This window comes from Cheilinus undulatus, linkage group 11 (assembly GCF_018320785.1).
Source record: "Cheilinus undulatus linkage group 11, ASM1832078v1, whole genome shotgun sequence".
NCBI lineage: Eukaryota > Metazoa > Chordata > Actinopteri > Labriformes > Labridae > Cheilinus > Cheilinus undulatus.
In genome coordinates this window covers 40972176-40998431 of record NC_054875.1, presented here as the reverse complement: position 1 = coordinate 40998431, position 26256 = coordinate 40972176, and the positions used below count along the sequence as shown (strand labels likewise).

Below are 26256 nucleotides of genomic sequence, written 5' to 3'. Positions count from 1 at the left end.
GCCATCGACTTTTTAAGCATCAGCAAGGGTACAAAGAGCAACTAGTTTATTGACTCACCATATCTGCTGATGGAGGAGCGGGATATGCTGGCTGAGGAGGGGATGTTGTATGATGAGGTCTGCTTAGGCACCAGAGCCACGACACAGCGGTCTGACACCTGTAAGAAAGGACAAAAAGAGCATGAATTTGACAGCATTGCATCTTAACCTTAAACAAATCTGCATTAAAAACCTTAAATATATATGTGACATGCAACCAAACATGTAACTTTCTACAGTCAAACTCCTCCTGGGTTTGTTGTTTGCAGCTCAGTTAACACTGACAGGAGAGCGATTCTTTTAGCTTGTCTGTAGCTTTTATTTTCCATGTAAACCCATCCCTGTCCAACCATCAGTCCTGCCACAAACTGTGGGAAGAGAGATAAAGCCTGCTCACCAAGACAATCATGCTGATTTTCCCCATTCCCCCAGTTCCAACCAAACAGCAAAGACCTGATTATCGAATTACTTGAAAGGTTATCTTGATAGATTATCCTGCCTGTATATTGAACACTGAGGACAGCCAAGCAGGTATGAGCAGAATTCTTATGCAGAATGATAGCCAATCAAGAGGCAAGCTGCTCAAATGAGGAAGCACAACAAACACAGCTATAGCAATGATAGTGAACTTGAAGCATCAGTAGACATAAAAAAATGGAGGACCAGCTTGTCAGTTTGTAGCAAAAACACAAGTATTTATATTAGATGTCCTGTAAAATATACCATAATCCAACTTAAAAGGGAGGGAGATGCACCAAAATTGCCACCACAGTTGATGCAGCAGGTGGCTAACAGCTAGCCACATGTAGCTTGTTATAGCTATAGTCCTATTTGAATAAGTAAGATTTTGAGATTTTGAGTGGAGACTCTAGTTGTTGATGAATACATATGTTAGTGTGTGATGTGCTGTTAGTGAATCTGTCAATAAATATCGCTATGTGTGGGGCCTCACATTACAAAATTGGTTAGGGTTTTAAAAATCTTATCGAGTGTCCAAGCTTTAGTTATCTCATAACAGGACAGTTCAATGACAACCAACAGACTTTCCAAACAAAAAGAAAATATTCTGTTTGGTCTAGACACTTCAAAATAATAAGAGCCGAATCAGCTGTAGACTCCACATCAGAACAGAGGTCAGTCCTACAAACAGCTGTTTGCAGGACATTCAGGGACGCCTCGCAGACGTGTTCAAGTTACAACCACTGCACCAAACTTTGAAATACCTGTCAGATTACTAATAGAAGAAGAAGAAGAAATGGTAGAATACAACAGTGCTAACTGAAGCACAGCTATTTAACATCATCGACTCATAATGCCATGTTATCGGGTCTAGACGTGCCCTCAAATGGGTAGCTTGGTTGTGGTGGAAAAGCAAATCCCAGGCCACGCTTGGCTACCACGCCGAGTCAAACCAAGTAGAACAAAGTCGCTTAATGTAATGGTAAAGTCCCATTTGTGGAGGTCTTCCAGGCCAGTCCAACCAGGGAGAGATCATCGGGTAAACCTAGAGCTGGCTGGAGGGATTTTACTCCATCTGTCCATGAGATGCTTTGGAATTCCCCAGGAGGAACTGGAAAACATTGTAAGAGGAACAGATGTATGGGTTGACTTGCTAAGCCTGGTACCACCATAACAGGGACAGGTCATACTACAGGACAAAACTATACCTGCCCATTTGATTGCTTCACCCTTGCAACCCCAAGAAAACCTACATCACACCCAATTTTAGTGTTTTAGCCACCACACCTTCTTTTAGGACCCACAAATATAGAAGATAGTCATAGAAGATGAGCCTCCAAAAGAGCACCAACAGACTTGGAGTTTGCAGGAGGAGGATGCAATGTGTAAGAGTAAAAGTTTCCCTGTTTTTTAAGTATTATATTCTAATTTAATGTAAGGTATGCAAAGTTCAAACTTTGTACAAGACTATTCTTAGTAGGGAGTGTTTGTGTAATGTGGGTAGTACAGAGTAGACTACAAGAAGGAGAGCGAGGCCCTCAGTGAATAGTCCCGTAAGCAAAACATTTCCCAAACCCCTGTACAACCCCTCCTCTCCTGTCATATCTCCTCTCCCTGCTGTTCTCCAGCAGCCCTGTGGCTTTTTTCCTCAGCTGAGCAGAGTGCTGCGGCTGCATGATGGCTGTACTCAACACGACTGTCATTGTCATCCCCTTCACAAACATTAGAGACATGATGTAAGCTTTGGAGCTGGGATAAGATGCTCAGAGGGAGAGAGAAAAGAGAGAGAGGACAAGACAGGAAGAGAGAGGAAGAAGACGACTAGAAAGCTGAATGCCTCATCTCGTGTACACTTCACACCCTTTAAGAAAACGGGGGTACGGGGGTTTAATAATAGCATCAGAGCAGCATGGAGCCGGAGTCAAGGAGGAAAACGGAGAAGAGAAGAGGCTGCATAAAAGATTGTGCATCGTGAATAAAGGACAGAAAATGAGGATCATCCTTTCCCCCCTGTGCAGTTTATATTTACAAAGAGTTCTTGGCTCTTTATTGTGAGCTCTTTTGACTTCAGAGAGGCAGAAAAAAAACTGATGTGAAGACATTTAAAAGCAGGTCAAGGCACACACCTGTTAATCTGTTATTTATCAAATATAGCTGTTTAATTTTTATAAAAATAAATGGTGATGTAGACTTGGTTTTAAGGACACTGATTGAAACACTGACCTTCAGGTAAACCCAGTTTCCATCAGCATACTTTTTATTACTTGCCTTTACTTGTATCATGGGTACTGGAGGCATGGAGGGGAGAGAAAGAAAGCCTATGAAAATCTTCTCACAACTATTTGGCGCTGATTTAAATTGCAAGGGGGATTTGTTGCAATAATGAACAAATACTGAGTTTACCCATAGGCCACTTGTTATATGACAAAGAAGAAGAACCCAAACAAAGGGCAGACTTGGTAAGTTGGATCACAGACAACCTGATTAGATACCCTCCTGTACTTCAAAGAGCTGACTGGGTAACCAGCCAAAATGCCCATCTCTGCCCTGGGTGCTTGCTTTATGGTGACTGCTACTTGACCTACATGAACTCATGTATCCTTGCAAAAACACACGCACTTCAATCAGCAGCTAGCAGGGAACTAAAGTCGAAGAAAACTAAGCGTGGCCGATGGATTCCACGTATATCATCTGACAGATCCACCTGAACGGACCAGACCAATCAGCGTGACTTTAAGGAGAATGAGGTGGTAGCTATGGGAGAGGTTTAGTTGCATGGCTGGCAAGTATGCAATGGTGGCTGGTGTGGTAGTTAGCTCAAATGTAGCTATAGAATAGAGGTAGTTTTCACCAGAGCTGGACCAGCCTCAGCATAAGTTTGTGGTAGTTACAGGCGGGGTTTAGTTGTACGTTGCTACAAGCTGATATACAATAGCTGACAGTGGAGCGACTGGATGCCCCACTGAAAGCTTTTCTGGGGGGAAAAAATGTTTTTTGATCTTTCCAATGGATTTTGGCATGAGTTTGTTTCACCAACTGGCTCCACTTGACAAAGAATGATGTTTGTCAAGTCACCCTCCAGGATTTTTCAAAGGTTCTGCCCTTCCCAAACACAGACTATGGCCAGGTGGATCAACGCCTTGTGTCAAGTTACCAGGTAAGCAGATACATTAATGACAACGTATGCCAAATAAATGTAATTTAGTATAGCAGTCATCTACTCTGTAGTAGCATTAAAGTCAGTATGAGGGTGCAACTAAAGCTTTTAGCAACAAAGTGGGAGGCTGTGGTGGTGGAGTCGAAGCTCTGCCAGCAGCAGAATGGTGTGATTGGTATTAATGAGACAGGAATCACAAAGGATGTCACTTTTAAATGGCTTGCTTATTGGTACAATGAGCTGTGATTGGCTGCTAGAGCTGGGAGACAACAATTTAGTCAGCTGGCAGGTCAGCTGATTGCAGCTGAGTGTGTGGCATCTGCATGAACTGAGGCGAAGCTTCATTTTAGGTCATTATGAAAGGAATAAACTGGTTAACTGCAATCAAACAACTTCTAAGTTAAGGTATAAATGGTCACCAAAGTTAAATATGTGATTAAATTTGCAAAAACATGGTGTAAAGCAGTGGTTTGAAAACTGGGGGGTCAAGACCCACAAAAATGTGTGTCAAGGAAAAAAATGTGGTTATTTTTAGAAATATGGGTTGAAATTTCTCACTAAGAGAGTGGTGGTAGGTTCTGAGGCTGGACCAGTAGAGAAGCACTGGTTTAAAGAAAGGGTTCTCTTCTTCAGAGGTCTTCCAGCAGCCAAAATATGCAATTAAACAATCATGAAACTGCACTTTGACTTTTTGAAATCTTTGAAATGCTACAACTGTGAGTGCACCAAAACATCACTTTTCAGATAAAACACAATACCCAACAGAACTAAAACTTGCATTTCTTTTCAGGGAGCCAACACAACAAACAGCTTGTTGGCTGGCATTTACAGCCCACCCTTAGGAGGGATTTCTGCTTCAGACCCGGCAAAGAAAAACTGACGAGCCTCGAGTGGAGAAATAAACAAAAGGCAAATGCCAGGCTCCGAAAGGAATACCTCAAAGAATTTACAGAGAAGCAGAAAGTTCCTCTTTTCATTTGCTTTAGCAGGACTGTGGCTCTTCCATTCTTTGTTGGAGAATAAGCTGGTGGACGTCGGGATCAGCGTGTACATAGTTCTTCCTTGCTCTTGAGCGCCAAATGCCTCTCATCCTCCCTCAGCCGTGTCCTCACCCATTCCTCCCACTCTCTTTTCGAGCTAATCTCGGCTGTGCTATTAGCTGAAGTTGCCATCTGGCCTCTAGTAGCCACACTGGAGAGACACTCAAAACCGGGTATGAAATCTGGAGGAATCCTCTTACAGCTGCAGCTCTGGAGCCTGGGCCTCTTGGAGAAAAATGAAAAATGGTCTTCCTAGCACCCCAAACCCCCAAGATGGGCATCTTTTCTTTCTTTCCTTACCTCCTTCTTATTCCTCTCCACTTTCCTAAACCTAATTTCTACAGCCCTCTCCATCCTATAGCCTCTTCTTGGCTGAGAATGCACCGAGAAACTCTAATACACCATCAGCGAGGACTTCCGTGAAGTTTCTCTTCCTGTGATACATTTTCTCTGAGGAGCATGAAATAGCTTCTCTGTCCCCCGTTTTCCCTTTGCACCTCCCTCCATCTCCCCCTCTTTCTCTCTGCTTTTTATGGCTGACAGAGAGGCTACAGCAGAGATGGGTCCTTGTGATAGAGTAAATGATTGAAGGCGTGCAGATTCGCCCTTCAGGGATAATCCAGTGTGGGGCTGATAGTGGGCAGGTGTGATAAGGGCTGTGGGCCCTGCCGGTGATAAGGCCTTCCATTAGACGGTGCAGAGCAGACCAGACAGCAGAGTGTGGTCAGCCTCTATCTCTCTCCTCCCACAGCCCCAGTCCTGGCCTGTTTCCCTTCGGTGTCTCATCTCTCTGGGACTCGTGCCCTGAGATCAGATCTTTATCACACCTGTCGACTCTGCCCAGTGGCTTGGAGACACACAAGGTGTGCATATGTGCAACGTTTGATGGGCTAAAATTGGTGAATATAGCTATTTATTTGGTGACACAAGCCTGGAATGTTCCGGAGCCTTGCATGCTGGTCTTTTTGATCAAATTCTTGATGGGTTGTGTTAATTTTCAAAACCAATCAGCTAACATTAGCTTACAACATCATCTTTGGTGGGGACGGCCATTATTCCAGCATAACTTTCCACCGTATGTAGACGATACCCTAAAAAGAACTTCAAAGCGCCAAATTCATTCACTTTCAGTGATGTAACCGTATTTCTTTTTCCTTCAAAAATGATCACATTTTAGGGAAGCATCATTCATTTGATGAATGTAGACACCCAACAAATATAAAAGGTAATCTTACATCGCAGAATTCCCTCGCCAAATCTGGGTGGCCAAAATTCTCATAACCATTTGCAAATCGCTATTGAAAACTAAAAAAGAAAACGACAAAGCAGACAACAAAACACACAAAGATAAAAAGTTAGCTTCAGTAGCAAGCGCAAAAGACTTTTCTTGCCTCTCCCCATCATCTTTGTGCTGTTATAAAGCCTCTAGATTTGAAAGCAGAGAAGGTATTGATGCAAATGCATTTCAAAGGCTATGCATGGATATAGAGAAGTCAAGAACACTGGCAACAAAGGTCTCTTTAAACAGCGTCAGTGATGATTCAAACGGGTCACGGAGGATCAGCTATGCTCTGTTTCTTACTAAACTATTTAGAGTGTCAGAGATGATTGCAAGGGCAATCTCCTCTTCGACTCAACCACGACATGGGAGACATTTTTCACCTCAAAAGAAAAGTTTTAGATTTATAATTTTTTTCATTTTTAAAAAGTTTTCATATCAAAGAGCTGTAAACGTTTGTATGTCTGTTAGTGGTGTTATCAAGCTGAGAGATAGAGATCATAGGCCGTAAATTAGGCTGTATAGTGAAAGCAGAGTGTACATATATAAAGGCAGATGTGCCACTGTTACATGTCGTTTTTACAACCAACAAGAGGAATGAAAGGATTCCAATATTTAGTAATGCAAAAGTAACACTACCCAACAATGATAGCAGAGGTTGCTATGGAGAATTGGCCACCAGTATTTGCTTATCCCATTCATACGCATCCATACACATTTGCCAGCCACTAAAAAAGCAGTCTGAGCAATTTGGGGTTAACTTGCCCCAGGTAAGAACACATTAAAATGTGACGGTAGGCGACAGTGGTTCAATAGGTAGTGACAGTGGTCCTGCAATCAGAAGGTTATAGTTGGATCCCCAGCTCCTGCAGTCACCGAATCAATGAATCCTTGGGTAAGACACTTACACCCAATTTTGCTCCCACTGCTTCAACGGTGGCGTGTTAATAGGTATGAATGTGTATGAATGGGACTAGTTAACACTGATGGCCAGTCTCCATAGAAAACTCTGCCGTCAGTTTGTGAATAAGGAGTGAAATGGTGTGAAAAGGTAGGTGTGACCAGCGGTTTAAAAGCCCTTTGAGAAGTCAGACGAGTAGAAAAGTGCTATACAAGCTCAAGTCCATTTCCTACTCACCGTAGAAGCTGGGATTTGAACCCACAAACTTTTAATTGTGAGACACAGGCGCCCCTAAGAGATCTTGTCACACCCTTAATAATATGTAGCTCCAAATATTTTATATTTTTACTTGCTTTTTACATTGAATTTATTCTATAATGTCAAATCAGATATAAGACTTTCATTCTGTGTTCTTCTTATTTTGCATCTTTTCTTGTGTGTTTTCCTCTTACTTACTTATGCTTTATACACTACAGGCTTTTCCAGCTATCACAGATTGTAAAACTAGTCTGGCACTTTATGATGATTTTTCACTATGAAACAAACCTTAACCTGAAAACAGAAGTATGAGCTAGATTATGGACTCTCTGAACTGTTACACACCTTATCTTTATATTTACTTACTAGACAGCCGTTTATTTCACTTAATGATGCACTCTTCTATGTTTTTTGCAAGATATCTTTTTGGACTTTTTATGCCTTTATTCAGAGGAGGACAGTGGATAGAGTCAGAAACACAGATGAAAGAGCAGAGGACAGACTTGTGGGAAAGGAGCCGCAGGCTGGACTAGAACTCAGGCTGACCGCTTACATGGGGAGCGACCTAACTGCTAAGCCATCTGTGCCCCTCTGCTCTGTCTTAATCAACAGTTTCAGCCATTGCCTCAGTCTGATTGGAGTTCCTTTTCCTGATATGTGGAATTTCAATACGTCTGTATTAAGATTTCTTTTGTGTTTCACGCATCTGCTATGTCTTCATGTCTGCTGCAGATCTAATTTCCTTTGGGATAATAATAAACTTGAAATTAAAGAAGAATCCAAACTCTTTTTTAGAAATCTGTTCTAAGAAACTTAATTCTTTTGGTGATTACCAAAGGCTCATTGCTACCGACCACCAGGTATCAGCATGCCAAGGCCTCTGCCTTCGCCTCTGTAGGCGGTGGGCTCCACATCATGGAAGATAGCCCTGCCACCAGTCGCTCACTGCTTGCTCCAGGGTGGGCTCCCCTGTGTCCTACTCTTGGGGGAGGTTGCTTTGTTCCTCTAATGCTGCCTAATGGAGATCTGGCTGGGAAATGTTGCTGGTGAGGGATGCCTGCTGCCACCACCATGCAGCTCCAGATAAGTGGGGGAAAATGGAAAGATCGATGTTCATAGAGGTTTATACAAAGCTCAATATTGGGACAACAGCCTATTGGGTTCAGGAAATCTTGGGCATTTTCTCAGCATGCGACTAAAACCATCATAAATGTGAATGGTCAGTACTACTGGGAAACTAAGCAGAAGCATCAGTCAATGTCACATAGCATGGTCTCTCATCTGCATTTATAGATTCAGCGTTTACATAGAGATCAATGTCTATAAAGTGAAGGTTTTAAGGCTCAAATATCTCTTTCCTCTTCAATGAAAAATGCTACTAGAAAGCATCCAGATCAGAAGCACCTTAAAATTGCTTTGCTATTTGTCATATCTTTAGATTTTCTAACAACTGGGACCCATGAGCCAAGACATCCAGCATTAGATTAATGACTACTCAGTATTCTAGTATCCATTGGATCTGGGGCTGTTGAAAATAGCCCCTAAATGTCCCAAGTGATGTCTTCAAGGTGGGTAACAAGATCTGCTGTACTTGGCAGGCTCTCCTTATGTGGTCATCAGAGTCTGCTCTCCTTGTTTCTCTGTTCCCTTCACGGTGCAGGAGAGGACAGACGGAGGTCACCAGTCAGCAGGGGAGGGAAGTTTCTTCACTTTCATTCTGATGCAGTTTAAAGAGGGAGAAGTTGACTTTTAGCTGTCTGCTTCTGAGGAAAATTATTCTAGATATACTGTCTCCTTCCCTACATACATATGTACCAAGCCATTATTAATATGCAGTAAAAGCATCAGTCCACCTGTCTTAAATCAACACTTTGTCCACCTGCGTCAGTGTAATTACTCTTACAGAGCCCTGGTGAATACCAACCAGCTCTTGTTTGCAGTTTTGAATCATCATTTATAACCTGAGCACTCTGAAAACCTCAGTTTGTCTGTTAAATATGCCTGATTTAGCCAATCATTTGGATCCCTGCGCACTGCCTGGGTGCTATCCTGCAGGAATGGGGTTATACCGTGCCATGTCTTAGGAAGAAAGAGGTGTGATAAAACTCTTCTTTCAACAGGGAGCAGGATTAAACAACAAAAAGATCCAAATCAGCCATCAGCCTCAAAGTCTCCAATCTTATAAATCTTTTATCTCAACTCCTGTGTTTGAATCTGCTGAATATGTGTGTGTGCAAAGACATTGTTTGCATATTTTGGCATGCTATCTGTGCAAGAAAGATTGTATAAATGCAGAAATAGTGAGCACAGGATTGGAAGTAGTCCACTAACAGCGAGTACCAAAGTGTTGAATAAAGATTAAATTTAAATGTGTGTATTTATGTTTTTAATTTGGGCATAGCAGGGAGCTGGGAAGGTGTGCATTTCCATATCCAGGTTATGTAAACTATTATTTCCCATGTGGCAGGGGTAAATAGCCAGTGGGGTTTCTTGGGATGCTGGGAGCACCTATGAATTTTAATGCCTCTGTCTGGTCCCAGTGTCTCTGCTATGGGAGAATTAGCAAAGACTCTGGGTGATGCTCCATCTCACTCTGCATATTTCAGACCCCCTTTTCAATATTTCCTCTTTTTACTTCCTCACTCTGGGGCCTAATGAGCTGTGCTCCCTTGTTGTGATCGGCAGCCAGATGTGCTGTTACAGCTGCCAATGCAATGGCGTGGTGTGTGACGCAAACGCAGACTGACAAGGGCCACTGCCAGCTCGTCAAAACAGTAATGATGCACAAGAGTCTATACTGTTCCCAGCTGCCCCTATCCATTTTTCTCTTTCTCATCTCTGTGTTGCCCTGCAGCTCGTCAGCATCTCCTCTGAAGTTCCACCATGTCGGGCTTTACATTCTGCACAGGGACCCTCACATCCGTGATCAATAGCCATCCTCAGATCTGCTATTGAGCGAGGGGGGAAGTGAAGCGGCCACACGCGTGCGACTGTGTGCCCCATAGCATCTCCCTTGGCTAACGATGGCAGACAGACTGCGACGCAAAGGATGTGAAAAACAACAGAGAGGGCCATTATGTTGTGGAAGCAAACAAACTGCAGCGCTTCATCAAGGATTAAAGGACTGCAGAGACAAGAGAAGAAGAGGTACTCAGACCATGAGAGGGACACTGGAGGCAATAATGGCAGAAAGGATGCACATTGCCAGGCAGCGAGAGAAGGGAATAAATGGGAAATGGGTGAGAACAATGCAAACAAGTCAGAAATGTTACAACAAAATCTGACAAAATTGGTTGTGGTGTTTCCACTGCAGGAAATCTCTCCAGGGACTAAGAACTTTTGGAGCAATTTAGTGGATTTCAACACCACAATTCAAGGTTTACACGAACTCTGTGGGGGTTTACTTCATGCCCTGAATTCTACTAAAGAGAGGTGTTACTCTCTGTATGTACAATGACATGAGGGTGGGACTTTCGGCATGAGCATTTGTGATTGGTGGAATGCTAACAGCATAATATGCCTTATCTTCATGGGTGTACACCTGGTTGGAAGGCAGATAACAGACTTGAGGCAAATGATCTCTTAGGGCTATGGTTATCAGATTTTTTGATACTTTGGTATGTGTTGATGCCACGTGTTTTTCAAATGATAAATCCTCTGCATTTTTAAGCTGTTTTAGAGAATTTTTTTTTGCTTTATTAGATAGGAGACAGAAAACACTGAAAGGAAAGAGAGGAGGATGGTATGAAATGGGGATGAGAGAGTGGGGAATGAAATGTGGAAGAGGAGACACAAACCGGATCTGAATCCAGGCTGCCCAAGTGCACTAGTGGGCCCCAAAGTTATTCCTAATGGTCAGTGGAATTAAAACAGTAGTGAAGCAAGCAAAAGAAAGATAGCCCACTGTCATAAATGCAAAAATACAGAAGGCTAGCAACATTCAATACAAGAAAAGTGGATATGAGCTGATAAAAATCCCCCACTGTATCGAAAACACCTCACTTAAATGCATAATCTAAACAATCCAATTCCTTGCTGTAAATCTATAGAAGATGCTAATGCCAGTCTGGGCCATACGAATGCTAAAAATCCCTAGCATGGCAAATAAAGCACCGCCTCTATTCTAAAAGAGGTTTGGAAAGCTGGCCAAAAGCCTGTTGCACGTCTTGATTCCAAGATGGCAGTGTCCACTTATGCCATACCAACCCTGGCCAAAACAAATGAATCACAAGAGTCATGGAAACAGAGAAATGCTAACCTTGCCAAACTGATGGAGTGGCCTGATTCCATGTCCGCAATAAGGCAGATCCATCTTGCAAAGCTTCATTTTGAAACATTTGTTTTAGCCGGAAAATGACCAGACAAATCAGTGGCATTTGAGGAGAACAAGATGGAAAGTACAGGATTAATTAAGTTGCACAGGGCTCGAGTGAGCTTGGATCTAGGACCAGGCCTCTGGAGTGTAAGCTTTTCTTGCTTGGAAAGATGTGCTTGCTCTTCTCCCTATCGGATCAGACACTGATCATGACTGACACTAAAGAATCATGTTTTGACATGACAATGGCTGCCTGTTGAACCTGTGATATATAGTTTATTCCTTGGATGGGTGCACGCCTACTATGTCACTCTGATTTTCCAGTATAATTTTGACAGACAAAACGCTCATCCAGTCACCCTCAGAAACTTTTTTGAAAGGTTCTGCCCTTTCCAAACACCATCTATGGGTGATTTCCAGATGGATATAAAATATATCCCATGCAATTGATATATGAAACACTATTTGGTGTGTCGGTTTCAGAAATGGTGTGAAAAACTAATGGGACAAGACATATCTGCACAATCAGAATATAAAAATGATCAACTGAAACTTTGTAAGTGCAACATCAGGGACCAGGGACCCATGGTGAAAAGGCACTTAAGACCCTTGTCGCTGGGGAATATTTCTGCAGCTCTAGTATCCTAACAGAAGCCTATGGAACTGGACCTAGACACGTTCAGTGTAAGCATGGCTGAAACTGAAATAATGAAGGTAAGGACAGAAAAAAAGGAAGACAAAGGAGAAAGAAGCAGCATGGTGCCAGCTCCTCTGAAGGACACAGTGACGTGTCCCATCTTCTAATGACTCCTGCAGCTGTTAAATGACCTGGCTCGCTCTGCTGGGGCAGGAGGTCAGACTGATCCTGTGAGCGTCAGGGCTTGAACCTCAACAGACATTTTCCCTATTTTCTACCTCTAGATGGAGGCTGTCCCCTTGCCACAAGGTTTTGGTCTTCGCCCCCTGCTGCAGCTGCAGCCTCTGATCTGGCCTAGAATCCAGCCTCTTGCAGTCTGAACGCAGATGGTCCCCCTTGGCTGACAAATGAGAGCCGGTTGAAAACAAGCAGTGGAAGATTCGAAACCTGGAGATCCTGTTTTTCTGACTTTTTCCTACTAAATTACATCCCTCCTGCTCTCTTTCAGTCCCCCTTTTTCAGTAAGATGATAGATTCCTCTTATTCCCTCTTTTCCTCCTCTTAAGCTCTCCACTTCCCTCTCCTTGTTAGGAGGGGAACAGGTTGCATTTATGAGCCCTAAATTGTGGGGTGTGAATCATGCTTTCACATGTCAAGAGAGAGAAGCACACATGCACAGCAGGACTAATTGTTGCCGGTGCAGAAGTCACAGGGGCAGAAAGAGAGAGAAGAAGAGAGATGTTATCCTCCTGACTGGAGCCGCTTCCTCTCTCCGGGGGAGGGAGAGTCGTCTGAGAAGCTGAGGGTTCATCTCTCCTGCCACCTGTACAGTAATTGTCCTCTGTTCTGTCACTCGGATTAAGCAAGGCAAGGGCATGCAAATGAGCAGCAAGAAATTGGCTGCCAAAAAGTCGAGAGCAGGAAACATCAAAGTTGGGCAAGGTATGTGGTGCAATTTCCATAATAAAAGCCACGACAGAAAGTGAACTGAAATGAACCCCTTTCTCGATAAAATTTGGAGACTTAATTAAGGAAAACATTCAGCTAAAGCCTGTGCATGTTTACCTGGTAGTGCATGAGAGTGTTGAGTCTCTTCCAGTCGTTTTCTATCTTAGTGGTGATGTCTTCATCCTGTAACACCACGCGAGCCATCCGCCCCTGGCGCCACTCTGAGGAAACAAACAGAAGAGTTATAAAACCCCTGCATATGCAAACTATACATCATGGTTAGCCACAGAGAACGCCATTTGTCTTGGTTTCAGCGGTGGTTTCAGTTTGGTGTCACATGTAATGGATACATAAGAAAACTTCCATGTGGTACAGATATACATCTGCTTTGGATTAGCGCGTGAGTACAGCGGAGTACTTTTGCGGAGGAGTTTATTACATCTAATCAAGTAATAGCAGTTTAAAGCTCCTGGGAGAAGTTTTAAGGTGGTTGTGAAACAGTGAGATTAATCCTGATATATCTAAAAAAGCAAAAAACACCATCAGTGCCAAAACGGATCTATTTCCAATGCCTGAAACTATTGAAGCGAGGTAGGTTTCAATGGATTTGCGTGTCCTAACAACACAGTATCAGATGCAGTCCACACTGCTTTCTTTCAATCTGCCTCTTGTGTAAACTATGTGACATGTAGAGCTTTTATTTTGAAGGTGGAGATGCAGATGAAGTGCAGTCCTTTGTATTGACAAGGCTTTGACAGCAGTGAGCCAAACAGTCATGCCTCCGTTAACAGAAGTCAGACCACAATATGTCACTCACGGATATGGATATGATTCCTGCACTGCAATCTCCACCTTGTACGCTGCAAAAAAAGGCAGGCTTAATATAAGATAAAAACACTAAATCTAAGAAGAAAGGTACTCAAAACGAGTGAAATTATCTGTCCATGCATCAGGATAATTTGACTTAATAAGATATCTTGAAATAAGATTGGTAAATCTAGAAATAAGTACGTTGTTACAAGTTACAAACTAAAAATAAGAGATTAACTTTTAAGTAAGATAAATTATCTAACACTTCTTAATCTAAGTTTTTAAATCTTGGTAAGCAGCAAATAATCTCTAGTGTAAAACAACCAAACACGTTCTGCTGATTGAAAAATGTGAAAATCTGCTCCCACAACCTATTTTGAGCTCACTCGTTTGTTTCTCCTTGACCATGCCAGGGCAAGCAATAGAAAATAAAATAAAAGCAGGCCATTGGGTAAAAAGGTAAATTGTGTTGCACTTCTTTGCTTCTGACCTGCTAGTGCACTATTAAGAAAAACAATGCAGTCAATCTGATTTGGTGCTGGCGCTTATTCTCGTTGAATACTTTTTGGACAAATCAAAATGTTTTCACAGGAGCTTAATTTGCCTTTTGCAGTGGCTTGCTTTAACTTCATTCATAGTTACAGTACTGTGCAGAACTTTAAGGCTTTTTAGGCCAAAAATTGTGACGAGTAATCATGGCAATCGGGGGTTGTAAGACTCTGAATGGAGGTCAAGGGATGCTTCCCAAAACTAAAGACAAATTGAAAATGCTTTAAAGTGGCATAAGTGATTCATTTTTGTAAAAAAAAAATCTTAAATCAGTACAATTTAAAATAAAACTTTAGTTATTAAGTGTAAGTTTGTATATGATGTTTTTTACAGCATTGTATGCTTTCTGGTGGGGTTTCTCAGTCTATGACCCTGTTATTTTGGGACTGAAAAGTTTGGGAGCCCCTTTCCTAGGGTATTGTCCGGGTGGGTAGTAGGGTTGCCATGAGCCCCTGGTTGTGCTGTGGATGTCCCGAGGGTCTAAAAACCACTGGCGGTCTCCAGGAGTGATACCACAGGAGAAAAGACCAAGACAAAAGAGATGCTGTTGAGCTTGACCTTGCTGAGTAACACACATGTGTTAAGCTTGAATCTGGCCAACCTCTTCTCCTCTCCATCTATGGGTTGTGGTCCTATGATGAATCCTTAGCACTCAACATGCCTAAAATTTGATGATGACGAGGTCTCAAAATCCAGACTTGGTCACAAAATCAGTTTTGTACCTAAGACTCAGCTTGGACTGTGTTGTGTAGAACCACAGACAACATAAAGAACGGACAGTGCCACACGTGTCAAAGCCAAACCAAATCTCTCCCTGCTGATTGGCTGCAGAATAGGTCATAAACCTTACATCGTCCATGTTACCAGATCAGACACTGATCAAACCACAAAAACTTAGTATAGAATATAAATAAATATCAGAGCAGCAAGACATTTTTCTCTCTTGTTGTTTTTTTTTAAAGATCAATTCTGGGCTCGATGTGCTGCAAGTGTGTACTAGGGGTGGCACTTCATGCATTTCATTGGACATGCTACAGCTGTGCAGGTGTGTTTAGTGCTCTAAAAAGCCATGATTGACAGCCCAGTTAATAAATGAATGAAGCTTCTGAGGTGCTGTAACAGATCAGCAAAGCAGGGGACAAGTAGCCAGTCCCCACTGAACAGATTCTTGCTTCAAATGTTTAATATTTCAGCACCTGCCACAAAGCTATTTTGGCTTCATTTTTGTACAATGCAAGTTAACCTAGGCATATTGTCCATCTTTATATACATGAAATGAGTAGAGCAGGTTTATGTCTCAGATATATGCAAGAAAAACAATTTGAAAACCTTTAAATAATGGCCAGTTTTTATTATTTTGAATCTGAAAATGCAAAAAATTCAATGTTTCATGGTCAAATTCATGGTTTTAAATTGTTGAGTTTTCTTTCATTGCTGTGTTTTAACAGAAGCTCACAGAAGTTGTTGCATGCTTCCTTTGAAATTCCTGTCTTTGTAGTGTTTTTCTGAGCAGATGTAGTAGACAAACCTGGATTGTCTTTGCTGGTCAGCTTTTGTTTGTTAAGTGAATTTGCTGCTTAACCAGATAAATAAAAAACAGGTGATTAGATTACTTTGGAGTGAACTTTAAGTGCGTTACCTTGCAAAATAGTTGTAAGCTGTGCTAATATTACCAGAACTTCCTTATGCCACTAAAGCACCTCTTTTCAAACCTCATTTGCCTTTCACTCAGTGAAACATGCACCTATATGACTCCCAGAGAGAGCTCTCTCCACACATTACCCAAATCAGATATCAGCAACTGGTGCTCTCGTACAGCTCTTGTCGTGCGTGCGCTCCTCTCACAGACTTGGATTGACACCGATCTTAATTAAACATTACACACGAACATTTTCAAGATGTATATGCAGGCAGGCTCCACGCTTTAATTGGTACTTGTGTCGTGGAAATGGCGTGCCATTAGCATACGCAGCAGTCGGCCCGTCAGGGTCAGAAAGACGAGGAGAGTGGAGCAGACAAGGAGGGATGAGAAAATCACCTCCTTTTAAGAGAAAGAAAATAGGGAGAGGGGGGAACAGGTGGAGGGGTTTGAGAGAAGAGAGGCTGACGGCTCATTGTGGGGTAATGAAATGATAATAAGGGTGTTGACGGGGAAGTGGACAGCCATTGAGGCTCTCATGCTGGGAGTGATCATTGATTTTCTCCTCTGTTGACTGGGTTTTATTACTGTGTGCCTCTGCCAGGTGACCACATGATACTGCTGCCTGGCAACCATCTAACATTAGAAAAAAACACACCAAAACACACAAGCAGACATGTTCAGACTCAATTACTTCCAAGGCATCAGATAAAGAATGAGCTATGGGGATGCAACTAACCATTATCATTATCTTTGATTAATCTACTGATTATTTCTCACTGAAAAGTTGAATCTTACAGCCAGTAAATGTCAAAAATGGCCAAAAAGCTCATTACGATTTCCTAAAATTGCCTTCTTTGTCCAGTTGACAGACTGAAATCCAGAGACTGCTCGTTACTGTCATGAATGACAAAGAAAAGCTGCAAATCCTCACATTTTAAAGCTAGAAAAAGCTAATGTTTAACATTCCTGCTGGAAAAAGAGATTCAATGATAAATTGGAAGTCCAAATTACTCAGGTTTAATTTTCTATCGGCTATTCAGTGGTTAATCATGGCAAAAAAAGTGAAGAGGAAGGAACAAAAACAGGACAGTGGATGGACAGACAGCCAAATCGCAAGCTGATTTGCATCTGACAGAGTTGAGAGGCTTTTGTTCTCCCCGCCCATACAAAATTGGGGAAAATGGAGGAATAGGGGAAATGAAAGGCAAGGTACGCACAGGAAAAGCGGCAGACTGCGTGGGAGTGGAGCCCGGCCTGACGCTGGCGCGCCCGTCTGTCAGCTTTTACCTGGGTCAGCCAGACAGCCACGTCACAGACACACATGCACAAAGACATGCACGCTCCTCTATCTCAATCTACTGCATCTTATTGGCACCGGCGGGCAGCTGAGGCAGCCAGACGGAGGGATGCAGCACACACTGTCAGTCAGTTTGATAGAAGGCCTGGCAGCAACACCGTGAGGCTGGCTGTGCTGCTGGAACACAGCTTTTATCACACTAATGCACTGATAATCTGTACACATGGCTAGCTTTTCTCTCACTGATACATTAATCAGGGAGTGTGAAGGACTTTACACCTGCTTATTTCATCTGTGGCTGTCTGCATGAGTGTCTGCGTGTAGGTAGGAGTGTTCGTGGCGTACCGAGGTCCATGTCGACAGCTCGTGGTCGCTGAGAGTAGGGCATGTTCTTGTAAACAGCGTCCAGGATCTTCTCCTTCACTTGGGTGATGGTGTCACAGTTCAGCACCTTCACCGGGATCTCCGGGCTGTTCTCGTTGTCGGGGTTCACGCAGTTTAAGATCTGGATTGAGGAGAGATGAAGAGAATAATCACAGGAGGAAATAAGGCAGCAGAGAAACAAGGCTAGAGGGGTCCTGTTACCGCCTAGACTCGGGGCCAGCTCGAAGCTTCACCCTCATTAGAGTCTCCTCGGAGCATGGCGGGAGCTTTGAGAAAAACCATTTCCGCTCTCTCTGGCAACCCAAAATCTAATTTCACACCTTCGGCGGGACACCAATTTCCAGCTCTGCCGGGGTATTAGCACGTAATGAGCCAAACTCCCAGTCGGAGCAATCAGAGCATTGTCATGTCGCATGCTGGCTGTGCGGGTTTTACTGGCCGTGCATGCATGTGTGTTGGTGTTTTCTGATCTCTGCAGCCACGGACTCTGTTGTTGGACCAACACTGGAGACAGTGGGTTCATTAGCTAATTTTATGCCGAAGCAGGAAGGAGAAAAATAACATGGAGAAGACAGCTATGCCATCCTAGAAAGGGTTTTTGATTTCTTTTTGTTCTGATCTCATTTAAAACTCATGAGAGTAGTACTTTCTGGTTGTGGAACTTGCTGAAATTCAAACTGTGGTATTTTAATGATAACCTTGCAAAGCCAATGGACCAGCCAGATTCCATGTCCATCATCAGGCAGATCTGTCTTGCAGAGCTTATTTACAGACTCAGTATGACTGGACCAGACAGTGTCATTTGAGTACAGGAGTAGCTTCTGTGGTCTAACTGCACTGAAAGCTTGTAGGTGAAAAGATTAGTTTGAATATAGCTATAAGCAGAGAATTGGACAACATTGCTTTAATAACAACTAGAAGCATTTCAGGGATGTAAAGACTTTTTACCTGACCAGCTTAGGCAAGGGTTTAATTTACCAACTGACTAAAGTTTATGATATTACATTAATGATACTGAGGAAGAGTAAGATTACTTTTAAGGAAATGAAGCTCAGTGTTAGCTCACGCAGGACACATCAGTCATACAAGCTGGCTGACAGCCAGCTGATCAGAATCATTGCCTCCGAGCTCCCACAGCCAACCACAGCTCTTTCTCTCAACACAGCAGTGTATTTAGATATGATGTTGTTCTCACTAATCCCTTTTTGCATTAATGCTGATGCACTACACCACTGCTGCTGCTGGAAAATCTTAACCTCCTCCACCCCAGCCTCCTCCTTTATAGTATAAAGCTTACTGCACCCTCATATTCATGTTACTATGGATTCATTTTTTTCTGACTAATTTCATTGTATTCAATATGCATTGTCATAAATGTATCCATCCATATGGGGGATTCCTGCTATCATTCCCTGGGAAGGCAAAGCATGCTGCTTAACTAATCCAGGGGGCATCTTTTGAGCAGAGCCTTCTCCGTCAAGTAAAACTGTACATCTATTTTGCAATGAAATGGTTAAATGTATGACGAGAGTGTTCTTGTCTGACACACACTTGTGGTGTTGTTTATCTTTCGTTTCCATGCTTCTCCGCACAGGCAAAACCATAGAAATCAAGGCATCAGTGTGTGCCTCTCAGCCTAGCAGCATTTTGGCCAAAATCTTGCATTTGTTGAGTCAAGATCCTCGTGTTTGTGCAGCATGTGTGTCCTGGTTCAGCTCGAGCCTGTGAGGCTGCGTTCAGTATTCCTGTGTGTCTGGTGGAGTGTGTCGTACCAGAGTTTTGTACTCGATCTGCTGGCGGATGAGCTTGTCTTCACTCAGGGAGTAGCGGGCCTCTCCAGTGATGGCGTCGATGGGGCCCTTTTCCATCTGCTGCTTGATGGCGCAGTACAGCATGAACAGAGGCTCCCCAGCACACTCCTGTGAACAGATACGTGGAGAAGTCTGCAGCGTTAACACCAACATGACAAGACTGAAAAAACCCTAAAAGTCCTACTTCTGTATATTATGTAACCATGCCTTTAATGCAGAGAATTAATTAAAAAAATCTAGATAGATTTTCCTGTAAACACTCGCTGATGTGTTGCTTGGTGTACTAACCTTGAGGAATTTGTGAAGCAGGAAGGCGAACCAGTTTGTAAGCATCTTCTCAGCCACAGATTCAGTCCTGAAATTACAGGAAAAACAAATTTTAACTCCATTTGTTCACTTGATACTCCTAACTTTCAGATAATACAACAGTTCAATAATTCATGAGGTTATGTGCGAGACTTCAGGGAGGTTATCTTGGCATCCTGGGCCGCTGCATCCTGCTCATGTAGTGCCTGAAACGCTGCGGTCACAGTGAGTGAGCAGAACAGAGCAGAGCAGACACGGGGCATATGTGTGTATGTGCACGGTTTACGTGCATGAGCAAAAAAAGTGTGTATGTATGAAATGTGAGAGAGCGAATACGTGTGAGCGCTCATGTGTGGTTGCACACAGTGGGACATCAGCAGCTGTGACAAGCCTCAGCTGTTGAGAGAGACGAGTGCTGTCACAGCCAGGTAACGCCTGATCACAGCCAAAACCATCTCCTCTCCTCTCATTTTCCCCCCTTCCTCCCCTCCTGCACCTCCTCTGCCTCCCCAGTCAATCACACATGGAGGTGAAGCCTGCTGCTGGGCTTGATTGGGCATGAAAACACACAAGTGTGCGATGACCTCTCAACTGTTTCTACCAGGGAGCTCAGGAGAGGGACGGTGTACACCTCCTTTATGATTCCCCCTCACATCTTTCTCTGGTCGGCAGACAAACATTGGCCTTCTGCCTCATTAGCTCCATCATGGAAGACTAGAGGAATGGGATTAAAAAAATAAAAAGAGGTAGCAAACAGCCAGGTGGGAGCAGTTAACAAGCATGAAGCTTAGATGAGAGTGTTCGTTTGTGCTGCCCGTGTGGACGAGCACCTGAGGTGAATGGAAACAACACGCCACAGCCTCATCTTATAAAGATAGCTCCTGTTCTGCTCTGTGGCCTCGTCTGTTTCACTACTGCCTAAACCTGCATGCAGAGAGAGTAAAGCCTTTCATGCTTTTATATTTTATTGTAAATCAAACACAAAGATTTTACTTTTCAAAATGTTTTATCTACTAGTATGTTGTTTTTGATGGAGTTTTGATGGAGGTGGTTACTTAAATGAACATTTTAAGTGGTTTGCATACACATAACTTACATTTAAGCAGAAATTTTAAATATAAACCATGGTTTGATTTCAAATTTAACTTAGTTTACTAAAATACTTTTACAATAACAGATAAGTAGACTGCTTTAAATCATTTCAAATTCCTCTTTGTTTAATGGAAGCATCCCTCAACCCCTGTTTGTGTCTCGGGACCCCCCACTTTGGGATCCACTGGACCTGGTGTTTTTTAATCAAATAACATTTCACAAAGTTTAACCCTGTTTAGGAATCACCAAAAACCTACTGGGTGGGTTGCTCCTCATGGATAGAGGCTATAGTCGTCTAAAGAAGTGGCCGCTTCTGTTGCCACTTGTAACCCATTTTCCCAGTTTTTGCACTGTTTTTTGACATTTTTGTTCTGTTTTGCCACTTTTAACAGTTTTTCTGCTATTTTAACTGTATTTTGCATCTGTTTGTCCATTTTGTGCCACTTTTTGCCCACTTTTGCCATTTCAGTTGTCAGTTTAAGTCACTTGTGCCAATTATGGCCATTTTTGCCCCTTTTAGCCCATTTTGTAACCATTTTTGCCATATTTCACCAATTTTTGTCTCTTTGCAAAACCGTTTGTTTGCTACTTTTTGCCCATTTTGCCACTTAGCCCATTTATCAATTTTTTGACAGTTTTTTTGCCCATACCACCTCTTACCCCTTTCAGCCATTTTTTCTTTTTTTAAAACAATTGTTAAATTCTTTTGTTGACATGATTTTGGCCATTTCTGCCACTTAAACCCTATTTGCCATTTTTTTTTTGCCACATTTTTCCATTTTTTCCACTTTTTGACTTTTTTGCCACTTTCTGGTAATCATTGCTTCTTACTTTGCTACTTTTCACCCTTTTTGGTCTCTTTTCCCAATTGTTAAATTTTTTTTTCTGACATGTTCTGCCAATTCTTGAAACTTTTACCCTATTCTAACCAATTTACTTTTTGCCCATATCACCTTTGTGTCACTTTGTTGTTGTTGAGTTGCCCCTTATTTGTGCCACATTTTTACCAATTTTTGGTCTCTTTCACAATTATTCAACACTTTTCCATCCATGTTTTCTTGGTTTCTTCTACCTTATTTTCTAGCAACAATGAAAGTAATTCTGTTTGAAGAAAAAGGTTTAGATTTTGAAAAAGGGCTATATTTTACTACAGCATAAATAAATAAAAGCCATTTTAGTTTCTTCGTTAAGATTCGTTATTTTACAGGTTATAAAAAAATGTGGTTATCACACCTTAATTTGACAATAGACCATGATTTTCCTCTCCTCCATGGGCCCCCAGTTTGTCTGGACCCCAAAAAGCTCTCCCCTTTACTCCCCCTTAATGGGTGGCCTTGTCCATCAGTATAAACTAATCGTATTCATTGGCATCCATACACATTTAAATGTCCCTGACACAACAGTGGGGTTAAGTGTGTTGTCTGAGGACACATCAACATATCTGTAAAGGAGATAAGGATCAACGCCAACTCTATTTACTTAGCCAAAGTTGCACCAGATGTATTTTCAGTAATATAAATGAGAAAAATTAAATCAGACACAGACTAAAAGAGCGAAAGCTCAGAACCCCTATTATGCATCAGTCAAACATAACTCAGTTTTTACAAAAGGAATGAACATGTGTTTAGTCTGGGGGACTATAAAGCCAACTTTTCTATTGGTTCACATTGCAGAGAGGGTTTTTTTCAAACTCTTGTTTTCATTCTATTATGGATAAGATTTTTCTCTACATTTGCATCATTTTTGGTGGGCCTGAGTGAATTACAAGCAGCATAGTAGCTGTGTGCTGGGAGGTTTGAGGCCTGCGTAAACTACACGTCTTTTCTGTGTTATTAGACTGACTGAACATTAGATTGAGGTAGCACTGTGGCTCTGCCTCTTTTTAATACCAGTGGGTGACATCACTGAGGCTATGTCCACTTTCATACAGCAGAAGTTATGTTTCTAACATGTTTCTTAGCTGAAATTCATGGATTTATTTTGGTAGTATGAGAAAATATGATTAACTCTCAAGGTGCATCACTGAAAGATAAAATATGACTTTCATTTGTGCAAAAAGATTGTGAATCATGCAGAACACATGTTAAACATGTAAGCTGCACGTGTAGCTTTTAATCTTTTTATAGTGTGAAGTGTAAGTCACACTTAAAGTCCAACTTCTTACATGTACTCTGTAATTTTCAAGAGGTGTTATCCACATGTGATCACACATGAAAATCATAGCCTAGTGCGGTTTCTTTCTGAATTAAGTATCTCTCTCCTCTTTAAACACAATAGTATTCTAATGAAGGACATTGCAGACCAGCTACCGGGCAGATTGAGCATTGCTCTGCAGAAGAGGTTGGTTTTTGTCGGGATGAATTTTTGGTCCACACCATCATCGCTGTCAGCTTTCTCTACCTTAGCTGTTAGACGCCGTAATCACAATTCAAGATGACACAATTGTGTTAAGCCTGTGATTGTCACATGGTGGAAACTGATCGCTCCATGTCAGCTGGTATGCACTTGTTGAAAATATGAATGGCAATGCATTGAACAAATGACCCTGTTAATGTAGCAGGAAATGACTGTGATTACTCTGGTGTATATGATGGAGAGGCCTCACTTTGCTGCACCGAGGATTAACAGGGAATCGAAGCAGGCAGGTATTAAAGACAAGCGAGAAGGCTTCTGTCTCCTTACAGCTAAATAATGCCAGAGATGATTATACCTATTCAGGCTCTGAATGGACCTAAAGGGAGATTATGACTATAATGGAGATAATTGCATAAAGTCGTGTTTGAGAGCTATAAGCAAGAGTCTGGGACGGAAGAAAGAGTCCCAGAAGGATTGTCTGAGCCAGAGGAGGTTAAGACAGCCAACATTTTAGTCACTGAGAACAGACAAAATGTCAGTCATTCTATCTGCCTCATTAAGCTGAGATTGAGGGACATTTCTCCTTTTCCTATATGCAAATACAAAACTTTTCTGTGGTTGTTAGACAGAGGAGCAGAGGTTATGTTTTGTTTTGGAAGTTATGTGGCAGAGTTGTGATGCTGCAGGGAACCCCTCTGGGAAGGAGGCTCTGCGATGGCCAGACTTTTGGCAGCTTGCTGACAAAAAGCAGAAGTGGATGACAGTTTATTCAAAGTGTGGGGGAGGAAAGATGGAGATCATTTTTCTAATGTCAATGACAGAAAGAGAGTGCTAACATTTCTGAAAATCTGGACAAATGCTCTTGTACATGCGTCGAGCTTGGCTTTCTATTTCTTTAGATGGTATGGCGTTAAAGCCGTCACAAGGAAGACGTTTTTGTCTAGAAGTGACTTAGTTTGAACAACAGGGTGCAACGTTATCACAAAGTCTCTAACCTGGCTGAGGAAACACCTCTGAAGCAACTCGTGGATTATAGATGGCTACATCCAAAAGCCTCTACACCATTAACTGAACTCTGAATGGAATGTAATAAGTAAAACTCATTCTGTCTTAAACTGGTACATTTAAGTATGTAGAGTCAGTGTTTTGATCTGGTCATGGTCTGATTAAACTACTGCTTTTCTACAGTTGCATCCATGTCAATAGCTATCTGCTTAGAGTAAAACTCAGCCCCCATAACAATCACAAACTCATGCCGAAGCAGGTCGGCAGAAGATTGAAGAAGATTTTCCTCTTAACAGACATGATCTCTGGCCAATATCAGACATTTTTGCCACATTTCACCCATTATCTCTTTGCACAATTGTTTAATTACTTTTGCCTATTTTGCCCCTTTTTGCAACTTCTACCTTATTGCCAATTTGAACCACCTTTCGCCCATTTTTGCCAATTAGCCCATTTATCATTTTCAACTACTATTTGCCTATATCACCTCTTATTTCTAAAAATTTTCACCCATTTTTTTTTCTCTTTTCACTATTATTTCATCCTTTTTTGCCACTTTTTGCCCATTTGGCCACTGTTTTGCCCCCTTCTGCTACCAAAACCCTATTTTGCCACTTTTTCCCCAATTTCTGCCACTTTCTGGCAACTTTTTTCACATTTTTTCCAGTTTTTACCCGTTTTTGTCTCTTTTGACAATTGTTTAATTTTTTTTGCCACTTGTTGCCCATTGTTTCAACTTTTACCCCATTTTTGCCAATAAGCCCATTTTATCATTTTCAGCTAGTTTTTTCCTATATCACCTCTTATTGCTAAAACTATTCCCCGGTTTTGGTCTCTTTTCACAGTTATTCAATTCTCTTTTTTGTCCCATTTTGCCACCTAAACTCTACTTTGCCACCTATTCCAATTTCTTTTTTGCCACTTCCTGGCATTTTTAACCACATTTTTGCCAATTTTCACTCATTCTTTTCTCTTTTGACAATTGCTTAATTCTTTTTTGCCACTTTTTGCCCGTTGATGTAACTTTTACACCAATTTGCCACAGTTTTTGCCACTTTTTGCCATCACCAATAATTTTTTTTGCCTATTTCCCCCATTTTTAGTCTCTTTTCAAGTTTTTTTTTTTTTTTTTTTTTTTTTTTTGCCACTTTTGACCCATTATTGCTATTTGTTTGTCCTGTTTTGCCCCTTATTGTAAATTTTGGCCACTTTCTGGCCATTATGTCTCTTATTTGTGCCACTTTTTGCCACTTTAGCACACTTTTTCCACTTTTCACCATGTTGTTTGACTCCTTTCACAATTATTCAATTCATTTTCATGTATGTTTTCTCAGTTTCTTCAACTTCACTTTCTATAAACCTTACATTTGTGAATTGCCTGTTGTCAGACATGATCTCTGGCCAATCCAACTGCTTTGTAAGGTTACTCTTGCATGAGCTTTACTTTAAATCCCAGGATATGTACTCTTTATGTAAGGCCTGCCATTCCCTATTGTAACACCACACTGGTCGAAGCCAGGCCATAAACTTAACCATTCCTATCATAGCTTTATATATGAAAGGGACTACAGTACATTAAAAAAGACAAATGCATTCTGACGGGCAAGATATTGGGATAATAAAATGATTAGGTACTTGTTTGAAATTCCTGATTTTATTTTATACAAATAGATTAGCATCTTATGAAGTGTCCCTCTGGTGGCCATTGAAAGGAATGCAGGCTTAAGGCACTTCATTAACTTCCGAAATAAGAGGTTATTTCCTCATTAAATGATGCACAGCGTCTGTTGTAATGTAAGCAGACATATGCAGAGTACAAACAGAAAAAGTAAGACGAACTGTATGCAGAAGCTCAACCTTGCAAAACTGCAAAACAAAAAGTCTTTATTGGGAAACATAATAAGGAGCCACAACGAGAGCCTGAGGCTGCGTTTTCACGCTGAATAAACCTAAATATACTGTGGATTTTTTG

General features: G+C 41.8%; 1 protein-coding gene across 1 annotated transcript in view; it reads right to left on the bottom strand.

Annotated features, from left to right (window-relative positions):
• The window catches only part of plxna2 (plexin A2), a 360814-nt gene that overhangs the window by 23134 nt on the left and 311424 nt on the right, over positions 1–26256 (bottom strand). The window contains exons 23-27 of the mRNA XM_041799400.1: positions 19815–19881; positions 19488–19634; positions 17677–17836; positions 13151–13254; positions 59–158 (exon numbers count right to left, since the gene is read on the bottom strand). Coding sequence (XP_041655334.1) covers positions 59–158; positions 13151–13254; positions 17677–17836; positions 19488–19634; positions 19815–19881 — 578 coding nt within the window. The remainder of the gene's footprint in view (positions 1–58; positions 159–13150; positions 13255–17676; positions 17837–19487; positions 19635–19814; positions 19882–26256) is intronic.